This window comes from Bos mutus, chromosome 4 (genome assembly GCF_027580195.1).
Source record: "Bos mutus isolate GX-2022 chromosome 4, NWIPB_WYAK_1.1, whole genome shotgun sequence".
Classification (NCBI taxonomy): Eukaryota; Metazoa; Chordata; class Mammalia; order Artiodactyla; family Bovidae; genus Bos; species Bos mutus.
In genome coordinates, this window is record NC_091620.1 from 30,753,042 (window position 1) to 30,767,309 (window position 14,268).

General features: G+C 36.8%; 1 protein-coding gene across 1 annotated transcript in view; it reads right to left on the minus strand.

The window, feature by feature from the left end:
* Positions 1–2,817: 2,817 nt before the first annotated feature.
* The window catches only part of LOC102275634 (hyaluronidase PH-20), a 48,359-nt gene continuing 36,908 nt past the window's right edge, over positions 2,818–14,268 (minus strand). Inside the window, exons 3-5 of the mRNA XM_070368844.1 lie at positions 8,778–9,934; positions 7,978–8,067; positions 2,818–3,429 (exon numbers count right to left, since the gene is read on the minus strand). Of these exons, the coding sequence (XP_070224945.1) occupies positions 2,818–3,429; positions 7,978–8,067; positions 8,778–9,934 (1,859 nt within the window). The remainder of the gene's footprint in view (positions 3,430–7,977; positions 8,068–8,777; positions 9,935–14,268) is intronic.

Below are 14,268 nucleotides of genomic sequence, written 5' to 3' on the forward strand. Positions count from 1 at the left end.
AAAGATGATGCTGTGAAAGTGCTGCACTCAATATGCCAGCAAATTTGGAAAACTCAGCAGTGGCCATGGGACTGGAGAAGGTCAGTTTTCCTTCCAGTCCCAAAGAGAATGCCAAAGAATGTTCACTACTACCACACAATTGCACTCATCTCACATGCTAGCAAAGTAATACTCAAAATTCTCCAAGCGAGGCTTCAACAATACCTGAACCATGAACTGCTGGATATTCAAGCTGCATACAGAAAAGGCAGAGGAACCAGAGATCAAATTGCCAACATCTACCGCATCATCTAAAAAGCAAGAGAGTTCCAGAAAATCATCTATTTCTGGGTATTGAGTATGCCAAAGGCTTTGACTGTGTGGATCACAATAAACTGTGGAAAATTCTGAAAGAGATGGGAATACCAGACCATCTGACCTGCCTCTTGAGAAATCTGTGTGCAGGTCAGGAAGCAACAGTCAGAACTGGACATGGAACAACAGACTGGTTCCAAATAGGCAAAGGAGTAGGTCAAGGCTGTATATTGTCACCCTGCTTATTTAACTTATATGCAGAGTACACCAAGAGAAATATCAATAACATCAGATATGCAGATGACACCACCCTTATGGCAGAAAGTGAAGAAGAACTAAAGAGCCTCTTAATGAAAGTGATTGGAAGGACTGATGTTGAAGCTGAAGCCGAGTACATCATGAGAAATGCTGGGCTGGAGGAAGCACAAGCTGGAATCAGGATTGCCAGGAGAAATATCAGTAACTTCAGATATGAAGAGGACACTACCCTTATGGCAGAAAGTGAAGAAGAACTAAAGAGCCTCTTGATGAAAGTGAAAGAAGAGAGTGAAAAAGTTGGTTTAAAGCTCAACGATACTGGATGCTTGGGGCTAGTGCACTGGGACGACCCAGAGGGATGGTATGGGGAGGGAGGAGGGAGGAGGGTTCAGGATGGGGAACACATGTATACCTGTGGTGGATTCATTTTGATATTTGGCAAAACTAATACAATTATGTAAAGTTTAAAAATTAAATAAAATTAAAAAAAGAAAAGAAAAGAAAAAAAGAATTAAAAGCACTAAAAAAAAAAAAAAAGCTCAACATTCAGAAAACTAAGATCATGGCATCTGGTCCCATCACTTCATGGGAAATAGATGGGGAAACAGTGGAAACAGTGTCAGACTTTATTTTTGGGGGCTCCAAAATCACTGCAGATGGTGACTGCAGCCGTGAAATAAAAGACGCTTGCTCCTTGGAAAAAAATCTATGACCAACCTAAACAGCATATTAAGCAAATATACTACTTTGCCAACAAATTTCCATCTAGTCAAAGCTATGATTTTTGTCTTTTATTTGTTCAACAAATATTTAGTGGGCACCTATTAAGTCTCAGACGCTACCCATTACTCTGTGGATACAGCAGCAAGAAAAACTAACACCTGTCCTTTGGATGTTTACCTTATAGGAAGGTGATGGGCAGTTAAAAGAGAGAAATTTTTGTGTGATAATTGTGCATGGGGAAAATGGGGCAGGTCAAGAAGTTTGGCAGCATCTTCCTTGTAAGGCCCAAACTTTTTGGTATGGTCTACAGCAGCCTTCACCATGTGGCCGTCTATTGAATACAACTCTCATCATCACAATCAGCATTCTGTTCTAATAAGGTTTCCTCTATCTCATATCTCCAGATGCACTAATTGCTATTCGGCCTTCAAGGTAATGGACACTTTATATCTCTCATGGTATCTTTGAAATCCTTCCTCAGTCTCTTGTTTGTATACAAGAGCATGCTGAACTATAGCACTTCTCACACGTTTTGCTGTGAGTTTCCACTTTCAATGTCTGTCTTTTTCAAATATACAACAAGCTCACAGATAGCAAGAAGCATGCTGCTTCACCTTGAACCTGCTTAATATTTAGCCTAACAGAAAGAAACACTCAACAAAGGCTATATGAAGGATGTGAATAACTGCTTAGATGAAACAAAGCATTTTAGGTACACAAGATTGTCAAATTTGACATCAAGAATTAAAATTAGAATAATTTATATGTGAACTTTGAAGACACAGTAAACTGTGTACAAAAGTTAACAGGATTATTTGTAGTTTATCTTTCTATAAAACACAACTCGAACAAATTATCAAGATGAAATAGCTAAAAAATATAGTTCTGTGCTGACATAGACTAGTACACTTAGGATATTACTTAAAAAAATATGATGTTGAGCTTTAATATTTTTGATATTTTTATTGAAAATTACCCATAAAGACATTCATTTGCAGTAAATTGACATTATTCAAACTTTTACTTTTTGCAGAAGAACATAGTATCTCTAAGTATCATAGGCCTTATAATCAGTCTCTGATAGAACCAAGAATATAACAGGCATCTCTCAGTATGTATTAATCACACTATGTGAAATATTTGCCATAATTTAAAAAAATGGGTATCATCTTACAAAGTAAATTCTATGCTATCTTAATTATCAAAAGTCTACTTTGACTTTCAAAAGTAAAATGTAGCATCAATGGATTTAGTAATAACACTGCCCTATGATTTTGAATATTAAAGGTGCTGATCACAATTCTTTATCAATCAATACTAACTTCAAGTTAAATTTGATCATGAAAATGCAATCTTTGCTCAAAAAATTAAAATACTATCTTGGCCATGAGTTTTGATTCACATTTCAAATGTAAAATTTCAAATATATAGGTATCATTATTTGCCTAAAAAGTCATTGAAGTTATAAACTATTATAATGTAAAAAAAAATCAAAACATAAAACATGCAGATAGGAAACCTAATAATCACTGAATTTATATTTTAATAGTTTGTTTCATTTTTAATGTTTTGAATGTATAACTGACGGAATATATTTTTCCAGTCAACACTCTTATGGCCCCTTCGGATGGTGTTGGAGAGGGCTTTCCCTGGAAGCCTGATTTTGAGGGACACATGATCTTTCCCAGGAACACGTGCAGACACTTTGGCAGTCGGTGTGGAGGATGAGACAGTGCTAAAAGTGGTAGAAGATATATCTTTCTGGCTAGAAGTGTGCTTACTGTGGTCTGAGTTTAGAGAAGCGTTTATACAAATATCTTCAGCAAAACATACATTAATAGTATGAATGTTTTTTATATCTCTTTTTTTACAGTGGATGTTGGCATAACAACTGCAATAAAAACTTTCAGAAAATTGTAGCAGGTCTTCAAGTGTGGGTTTCCCATGTATGGTGTATTTTCCATATTTCTGCCTTTGAATAGAAAAATTCATTGGGTTCAGGTGAAGATAGTCGGTTGAATTCCAGTGTTTCCTTGTACACACTCCTTCCTCGTGGCACAACACTTGGCTACACATTTTGGCTGCTAGAGTGACGTTGATTATATAAGGATTCAGTATAGTATTCAAGTAATTGCTTAGGTTCATGCAAGATTGCTGTAAAATCATAAGAAGATCAGATTATTAAGATCCAAGTGAGTTCATATGTTAATTAATTTACTATGTTAAGCAATTTTTTTCATGGAATTCTCCAGGCAGGAATACTGGAGTGGGCTGCCATTTCCTCCTCTAGGGGATCTTCCCAACCCAGGAATTGAACCCAGGTCTCCTGCATTATAGGCAAATTCTCTATCATCTGAGCCACCAGCGAAGGCCAAACAATTTCTAAAGAAGCATACACATAAAAACCAGACTCAGTAAGAGTAGGAAATATTTTTATCTTTCTTTACTTTAATAAGCAAGACAATTCCAACTGTTCTTTGTAACATTTGTAAGTTTCACATGCTATTTCATGTCACTAAATAACTAATGAGTTGAAGTTTAATATACCCAGCCTTGGGCTTCCTCAGTAATTCCTACACTAACAGGGGTGGAAGTGTGGGTGGAGGGATTAGAGCATGGGGTCTGGAGTCCTTCTGCCCAGTTTGGAGTCACAGATCCATGAATAGCTAGCTGTGTGAGCTTGGGAATCCCTTGAGCTTTCTTCGTTTCCTTTCTGGGTGACCTTGTAGAAAGTAATTAAACTGGCTATGACTCAGCTTCATCATTGCAAAATACAGATAATTATAGCACTTACCTCATAGAGTTATTGTGAAGATGAAAGGATGCAATGTATGTAAAACAGCTAAGCACAGAGCCCAAGATATCATTGATTACCTCTCAAAGTATAATCAATATAAAGTACAAATAAATGTAATAAATATCACATTTGTCAGATATGTTCGGGCATTGTGAAGAGTGGTTTCTAAACTGCTAGCTCAAAACAACTAAACAGGTTCAACTGAGTTTTTTGTTGTTAGTAGCCAAGTTGTGTCCCATTGTTTGTGACCACATGAACTGTAGCCCGCCAGGCTCCTCCGACCATGGGATTTTTCAAACAAGAATAATGGAGTGGGTTGCCATTCCCTTCTCCAAGGAATCTTCCCAACCCAGGTATCAAACACATGTCTCCCTTGTCTCCTGCATTACAGGCAGACTCTTTACTACTTAGCCAACAAGGAAGCTCTCAACTGAGTATATCTTAAGTGTTATGTATAATTCAAGTATGGTTGAACCATGACAGCTCTTTTGAAGATATACTTATTTGGCAGAGTATGAGTCACTAAAATGATTCATCTTGAAACTGATATTTTCCAAAACTGGAAAACTGTCCTTTTCAAAACATGGAAGGTAGTTGCTTTCTTTCAAGATCAACAGTTCCATTGAGTGAATTGGCCGGTTTGTTTGTGGTAGGTTGGCAGGCAAGTTGAGGAACCTTGGCAGCTTCCACTTGAATCTATTTCTTGTTACCTTCTTGAAATGACACCATCAGTGGCAGGCAGAATAAGAGCCTTCCAAGGATATTCATTCTCCAGTCCCATGGAACCTGTGGCTGTGTTACTTTACATGGTGAAAGGGGCTCTCCAGATATGATTAAGGTTGTGGATCTTGAGATGGGGAGAGTCTACAGCCAAACCACCCTGAACGTGACTGACCTCGTCTGATCTTGGAAGCTGAGCAGGGTTGGGCCTGGTTAGTACTTAGATGGGAGGAGATGGGAGAATATCCTGAACCATCTGATGGGCTCAATCTAACCACGAGTCCTTAAAAATGTAGAAACTTTTTATATTTGGATTTTTAAAATGAGCTGGGAGAAGGAGGACAAATACAAAGGTAAGGGACACTCAACCTGGCATTTCTGGCTTTGAATGTAGATGAGAAGACCAAAAACTAAAGAATACAGTGACCTTTTGAAGCTGGAAATCGCCGTAACCATAGCCAGTCAGAAAATAGACATCTTGATGCTACAAACACGAGGAAATGAATTCTGCCAGCAACCCAAACAAGTAAATGAGGGTCTTTCCGTAGAAAGGAATGTAATCCTGCTGATATCTTGATTTTAGTGCATTAAGGTCCATGTTGGACTTCTGAAGTACTGAATTGTAAGATAATAATTTTCTGCTGTTTAAACCACTGTTGCTATTTTTATGGCAGCAATAGAAAACCTCTTAATTCTCCAGTAGCTTTACATAGCATTTAGAATACAATTCACTTGTATACTGCCTGCTGGGGTGAAACCTCTCCTTCCTCTTGTCCAGCCCCCTTCACCCACTCGGCCTTGTTTCACAAGCACAGCAGGTACTAGTTGTTTCTCAAGTGTGGCAGGTCCATTCAAACTGCGCTTACTGTCCCCTCTGTCTAGAATTCTCTTTCCTCTCGTTTTTAACATAGCTGACTACATCTTGTCATTCAGATTGCAGTTTTAATTAGATAAGATCCTTTTCAGACACCTTTCTTATCCAGTTTCTCACAACTATTTTAATTTTCTGCATAGTACTTATCACATAAAATATTTTTGTTGTTTTGTATTGTTTCTATCCCTCCAAGCTTCACAAAGGCAGGGACTTTATCAGTATTATTCAACATAGTAACACCAGTATCAAGAATATATAAGGACTTATTCCAAGATCAGATGATATTGGAGTTGGGTACAGAGACAAGAACTAGATGAGAAGAGGAGAAAAAGAATGAGAATGTTGGAGAATCATTAGCCTGCATAAGATGTAGTCTTTGGAAAGATCTAAACCTGGCTCTCTAAGAGAAAAAAAATCTGTTTTATAGCGTTTCTAAAGACCCATGGTGTAAATACTCCTACCATGGCCCATTTTAAGCTACCAACCTGACATCACTGAGTGCAGAGTTAGGAATCAGGTACCCCACCATTACACTGATGGAAGTATGGTGTGAACTACATATCACTATATAATACCATTTCCATTTATACAGGCACAATAGATGTAAATAACCCTAAAAGTATAAATAATAGGAAAATAAATAATCGATGCATTTTTAGTATTTATTACTTTTGTTTTTAACATAATTTTATTCTAAGCTTTCATAATTTAATTTTTAATAATGACTGTGTTTAACAAACAGTTCACAAAATTTCTGAATATTTATCAGGTCTCATGAATTGGGACCAGGAGAAGCTGGCCCGGTCATAGCACTGGATCTACTAAGATGGAATGGAAGGAATGGTTTGCCTACATTCAATAGCCATTGTTTTAAGTCAATTCCAGTCATTGGAAGTAAACCTGCAGTTACCAGTTTCTCAAGTTGTCAGTGAATCAGAGGAAACACAAGCAATCCATGATTCTATTGATTTCCAATGACATAGGAAAAAGCAAAGTAATGCCAGAATTAACATTCAAAATGATAAATTTGGAAAAGTAGCAGAGATGTGCAGCATAAAGTCCATGGGGAACAATTTCAAGACAGTGTTATTTCAATCCAGTAGAAAATCATCATATTAAAACTGAAGGACTGTCCCTGGGTAAATAATACTGGAGGTGATTTAAGAGTCATAGTAGAAGAGTGTGAATCTAAGATTAAAGTGCAATTAAAAACAAAACAAATGTGACAATTGACTAGTTTGCCATGTCATCCTACTAATCGGAGAATGCCTGATTTATTCCTCATCAGAGTTCTTAATTTTAAAAGAAGGAGTTCTTAATCTTTAAAAAAAGGAAGTCGTATAGGGAATTTATAAATTGTTCCATCATAGAATTACCAGGATCCTGGAGAAAGAAGTTTATAGATTTGAGAAAACAACTAATAAAAGTTAGAAATATTCTTAGGAGAATTATAATTCTTAAATAATTTTCTGACATGTAAAAGATTTTGCAAAAAGGACATATACCTTTCTCTGAACTTAGTTTCTATTACTTCCCTTAACTGGTAATCAAACCAGAGACAATAGAATCTACTAAATGGGTTGTATGGCTCAGATAACCTTGAAAGAATTTCACAAAGCCAAATATCTTTATAAATGAAGGGAAAATATGGCTAGTCTATCTGAAGGACAAGATATCAAAAGATCTCTTCTGGTCTTTAGAGTATAAGGTTTGTTCTCTGTACATCCTAGGATAAAACCTCTGAGCCAAGAGCTTTATTAGACACCATGGCACCCACATCACTAGTATTCCCACATTGATTAGAGAAGGAAAAGTTTAGCTCTAACTCAGCAGTGTCCATGTAATAGCTTTACTCATGCTTTGAGTCAAGAATATTGAAGAGGTGAAAGATTAAAACCTGACATGGAAAATTGTTTTAAAAAGATGAGAATAAAGGAAGAGAGAAAAGGATTAGGTTGTGATAGTTAAAAGCTTTTTGAATAAAATGCATTAGGAGAAAAGTAATACAATTATATAGTAGAGAAAACACCAAAGACCACATAAGGAAACCAAGACTGTAGTCCTGTTTTTGCTACTTCTTAGTCATGTAGCCTAGGCAATTTCAATTAATCTCATCAAACTTCTGTTTCCTCGCTGGAAAACAGCCTTACAATACAACCACACAAATGGTAGTTTGATTTAGCCACTATTAATTGAGCACCTACTACTGTGTGCCAAAGATCATGTCTATTTTATTATTCAATCCCACAGAAACCCTGAAAAACATTAAAAGCAAAAATATTTTCATCTATTTCCTACCATTTCAACTTACCTTAGTTAGGCTTAAGTTGAAGCTTCCCCACATTATAATTCCAGAAGCACCTAGAGCAATGCTCTCACCAATTGTACTCACAAGGTCATCCTGGCAAAGGTGAAGAGTTAACAGGGAGGAATAAAATGAAGTGTTATACGTCAGACAGTAACACCAAAGCCAAGAATGCTGACCCTACAATAATTATGTAAATATTTCTCCACTATTCATTTCTATCTTTTAAGCCACCACTGCCTACTATAACAAAAATTCAGATTTTCTGCTATTATTTTAATTACTTCTGACAAGAGAGTAGGTCTGTAAAATAAAAAAATAAATAAAAAGAACTGAATTAATACATTATCTATATTATGAAATCCTCCATGGTTGCTAAGACATTATATGATTACATTAAAATGAAATATAGTCTTATTTATTTTAAATCCATATAATGAGGCAGAACTACCTGAGTGCATATTTCCTAAAGATTGAAAAGTGAAAGCGAAAGTGTTAATGGCTTAGTTGTGTCTGACTCTTTGAGACCTCATAGACAGAGGAGCCTGGTAGGCTACAGTCCATGGGATTCTCCAGGCAAGAATACTTAAGCGAATTGCCATACCCTTCTCCAGGGGACCTTCCTGACCCAGGGATCAAACTTGGGTCTCCCGCATTGCAGGCAGATTCTTTACTGTCTGAGCCACCAGGGAAGCTTAAAGGTTATTAAACCTAAATTTCAGTCCTTTCAAAAATGATGTTCAATTCCACTAAATGCCACTAAATGCAGACAATATTCCATAGCCTTCTCTCCTTGATTTTCTTACCTGAGAAAGGAATTTTGAAGACATATCACTAAAAACTGGACGGGTGTATACAAAAACCGGAAGTGGACTTTTAACATTGGCAACTTTAGACAATCGAATGGCTTCCTGAACACGATTACGAACAAAGAGTCTAGCTTGTGGAGAAGATTTTAGCTTGGTATTCAAATAAACAGAGGGGTAAAGGGCAGTGCTTTCCTTCCACAACCAATTGAGTGCATCATTTCTTCTTTTCTCTTCATCAAAGCAACTTCCATTGTAATTAGCTTGGTTATAATGATGATTGTAACAATCAGGAAAAAGATAATAACCCCATAAGTGGTTTGGCCGAAGAAACTTTCCCAATTTTAAAGTCTCTTGCATGAAGCTCTTTGCTGCCTTTTCAAAATCCGCTTTCGCTCTCTTGGTAGCCTCTTTCAAAGTAAAGTGTCTATTTTGTTGCAGAACCAACTCAATAGACGCCTTCTTGTAAACATCTTTAGGTTTCCAGTTTCTTACCCAGGTAGGCCTCCAGTTTTCCCAGTCAATGACCGCCAAGCCCACGTTGTCGATTGGCATGTAATAGGCAATGTCTTTTTCAGCTTTGTCCAAATGTTTTTTTAAGGAAGCCACCTGAGGAATTCCACCATTCTTATGGACACCTGTTCTTTCATTTATCTTAGGATAGTAGCCAAGCCTATCAGCATAAAATAATGTAATAGGTTGTCCTGTAACATCTTTTTGGGGGCTTCCTACTAAGGAGAAGAGGCCCAGATCTGGAGGCATGCTAAATATTTTAGCACAATGGTTAGTTGGGGCATTCCAGGCCCACAGGAAAGGAATATTTGGAATGAGAGGGGGTGCTGTAAAGTTCAAAGCCAAACAACATGGAACCAGAAGGAAGGTGAACACTGCCTGGGGTGCTCCATTGGACCCAACAAAGTTCCTAAAAGAGATATGCTGGTGCCTTAGCATTCCCACTGCAAAAAGTAATGATTTGCACTTTTTTTCTCCTACACACTTTGGTTTATCTAATATTTGATGTAAGATATAAACACAGAAGAGAAAGTATGGAATGAAGCCACTTTGATGGATAAAAATGTATAATGATGAAAAGTATTTAAATATTATTCTTCTTGCTTCTTGTTTTAGCAATGTTTTGCAAGTTGCTTCATCTGTAACTGAAAAAAGAAAAAAAGAAATGTAGAATATATTGTTATACTCATTTCTGCATAAGAGACTGTACGCTTTACCAAGTTCTCAGCTTCAAGTGCAGGGAGTTTAATTCAGTGTTTGAAAATGGAAGACTCCTGTGTTTGAATCCATAAAATCATTTTCTATGCATGATATAGATCATTTCTTATGTATGATACAAAACCTATAATAGCTAACCATTTTCTAGTTGTTCCAATCATTATTGAATCACAGAGAAGTGAATGAAGCTATTTTTCCTTTTGCTTTCCTAGTTGTGAAGAATGCTGTATCAAGCAATGCCTTAGCAAAAGACTGTTAAGTAAAAATAAATTCCAAGTTGAGCCTCTTAAGCTTGTTTGTTATTTCCTGAAAGACCACTTTATAGTGGTCTGCCAAAAAAAAGTAAAAACAACTTCAGAGAATTTTGAGGTTTTATATATATATATATATATATATATATATATTTTGCTTTTTAAGGGAGGAGGAGGCAAAAATCACTTCTGCCAGAGGTAATAATGCTAAAGTTTGCTTGAAACTATTAAATCAAACAACACCTCCCACTGAAGGGTAAGTTGAAGTGCTATTTAGAATGATGCTCCATCAGATGTCAAAGAAAGTGAAAGTCAAGTCCCTCAGTTGTGTCCAACTCTTTGCAACCCCATGGACTGCAGCCCACCATGCTCCTCCATCCATGAGATTTTCCAGGCAAGAGTACTGGAGTGAGTTGCCATTTCCTTCTCCAAGGGATCTTCCCAACAAAGGGATCAAACCCAGGTCTCCTGCTTGCAGGCAGACACTTTACCATCTGAGTCACCAGGAAAGCTCACTCTACTGTATGTCAAAGTAATGTCCAATCATGTTTACAGTTGATAAAATATCTTATGAGATTATATCTTCCACTGAAAGAACTGGTTCTGGTTTTGCTTAATAAAAGCAACATATGAACTTTGTTATTTTATAGCCTTTGATAATTGAGATTATAGTGTCATTCTTATTGTCACAGCATGAAATGTTAGGGTATATTTTGTGGTAAAATAAAATAGTCAAGGATAAGAAATTAGCTATGTGTTATTTAAAACTTAGTATCTGCAAAAATTACCTATAAGAAGGCATATTTAAATATGCTACATTTCTAGGAGAAAACTAGAATGTCTATTTTAATTAGATTAGTAGCATATGCTATATAAAGGTACAATGAGAATTGTACCATTTTTTCCCACAAACATTTGACCTTACCATAGCAAATTATCCACTTATCCCCATTTCTATAAAAGGAATTACTCTAAAGAGGACATCATAAACAGAATAAAATAAAACCCTAAGAATTGTTATAGTCTCATTCTTTGAAGATAATGGATTTTTTCCCCCCTTAATGTTTAGAACATATAAAGGAACTAAAGATTTTCACAGTTTAAGCCCTTCTAAACTTCCTCATTTAGGACCTAGATAATCTTCACCTAAAATAATGGTGGAGGAAAAACTAATTCCTTCCAACTACCAATTACCAACACAAATGCCTGAATGGTAGCTAGTGAAACAAGTACATGGAACTAAGAAAGGATCAGATGTCCCTATATCTCAGTGAAGGAGTAAGTTAGGCTTATTGAAATAATTAACATTCAAACCTAATTTCCACATGGTCATTTTATATAAGGAAAACATGGGACAGAATGAGCCTATTAGGAAGAATTCTACCCACAGAAATCTTCAAAAAAGAATGGACATGTGTGTCTTCCTTATGAAGAAATAATGAAAGAGAGCAGATTGTTAAAAAAAATAGACACTTCTATCCTTGAAAATTGTGAATCTAAAATTTAAAAAGTAATAATGTTGTTGACATTTAAAGAAGGCTGGTACTCTACTGGGTTTAACATGCCCCTCCCAACCCAAATACACTTCCACCTCAAACCCCAGAATGTGACCTTACTAGAAAACAGAGTCTTTGCAGATAAAAATAATTAAAGATATTAAGATGATATCAACTTGGATTTAGAGTTGGACCTAAATCCAGTGACTGGTACTTAAATAAGAAGAAGAGAGGACACAAAGATAGAAAGATACAGGGAAGAAAGCTGTGTGACTATGGAGACTGAAATAATGCAGTTATGGGCCAAGGAATGCCAAGGATTTCCAGGAGCCAACAGAAGCTAAGAAAAACCAAGGAAAGGCTATTTTCTGGAATTTTGAGAGGAAAAATGGCCCTTCTGACTCCTTGATTTAGAACTGCTATCCTTCAGAATAGTGAGATAATAAATTTCTATTGCTGTAAGCCACCAAGTCCTTGGCAATTCATTATGGTAGCCCTGGGAATCTCATTCTAATCACCAAATGTGAAGAACAGATTGTAATTTCTACAAGTCTGTTTTCTCAAACTGGTTTCAAGAGAAAGATTAGTATATTTATATGTATCAGGAAGTAACTCATTTACCCAAACTGACCTAAAAACAACAAACCAGTGACAGATCCAGAACCTGCATCTTTCAGACTCATTTTGTGGAATAAAACCTTCTTGAAGTCTTCAGAGTTTAAGGGGAAAAGGAGAATTCCTTCATCCTTTGGGCCACCTGATGATTGTCAACATAACCTCCTCAAATGTCACTGTTTCACACATAGCAAGGCAACTGGTATCTGTGTGAGCCAAGGTAATGATCAGAATCCAAAGCACACAAGGCCAGAAGACTCACTTGAACTTGAATGCAGGTTTGAGTCCCAGAGATGAGAAGAGTTCTAGAGAAATTTAATATCTCTGGGCAAATAGACAGTTCAGAGACTAGGGTGTTAATATATAAGTGAGAGAAAAGAAAGGAAGCAGAGATAAACAGTTTTAGGTCTAAAGTACAAAGCAAGATCTCAAAATCACAGATCATAGATTTGTAGTCAAAGACTTAAATGAATCCCAGCTAAACTGTTAGCAGAATCTTCGGGATTCTCAACATTCATTTCTGAGGCCCAGTTAGAAGAACCTGCATAATTTCAGAGCAATATGAGTAGGAAAGGTACATTTGGGCTGGCTGAGGTTTTAATTGTCCCAAATACCTCTCAACATACTCAGGGCCTTATTACCTAAAGATAATAATAAAACCAGCCAATCATGCATGCAACATTCACTGAACCCCCATAGTATGCCAGGTACTGTGGCAAGCAGTAGTAACAAAGAAGAAGAAGAGGGGCGAGGGGAAGGAGAGGGAAGAGGAAAAGAAAAAGAAGGAAGATGAGATGAAGAGAAAGATGATAGCACACACTTGCTGACAGGTATTAGGAATGCAGAAATTGATGGCCAGATGTGAAAAGCACAATAGTGCTTTAGGATATGTCTAAAGCACCATGAGAGTCAAATACCAAAGATCTCTGGGTGGGTGAGCTATGGCTCCACACAGAGAAGAATGCTCAAGCTGGACAAACCCAAGTAGGAGTAGGGGCTGGGAATGGAAGCAGGGATTAGATACAGAGGAGTAGTGTTCGGAGCAATATATTCAATAATCCAGTAGGGAGAAATTTGAGGACCTGAGAAAGAAAGATAATGTTGACAATGAGGAGGCTCAGATATCATACCAAGGGTTTCTGACTGTAGCCCTTAGGCAAGTGACAGAATAAATGAGAATGCAAGATGTGTGGAACTATGGCCAAAGTCAAAGGTCATATCCTGTTCTAAATGAACATCTGCTATTTGGCTTGAGTTGTTTGGAATGGTGCCAAATCCTTCAAGGTTTAATACGAAAAATTTTTAAATGTGGACATTATTTTACATTAGGACAAATGTCTGTATGTATAAATGTTGGTAGTGTTCAAACATTGTGGAGAGGGGGTAAAATATATCAGCTAACAGAGCTTTGGGTTGTCTATCAGGGATCTTTGCTCCAAAATAGTGTTTTGTTAGGGTAGTGACATGATCAGATTTGTTTCATAACAATTATTATAACCATGCTATATAATAATAATTGTTACGAAACAAATCTGATCATGTCATTACCCTAGAGATGCAAGACAAAAGGAGTAGAAATAAGTTAGAGAGTAGAAGAGTAATAGGGGGATTTCCCTGGTAGTCCAGTGGTTAAGACTGCACTTCCAATGCAGGAGGTGAGGGTTCAGTCCCTAGTTAGGGAGCTAAAATCCTGCATGCTTCATGGCCAAAACATTAAACAGAAGCAACATGGTCACAAATTCAATAAACACTAAAAATGGCCCAGATCAAAAAAAATCTTTAAAATTTTACATTAAAAAAGAAGAGTGACTCTGGGGGAGAGGGAGAGGGTGGGAAGATTTGGGAGAATGGCATTGAAACATGTATAATATCATGTATGAAACGAGTCGCCAGTCCAGG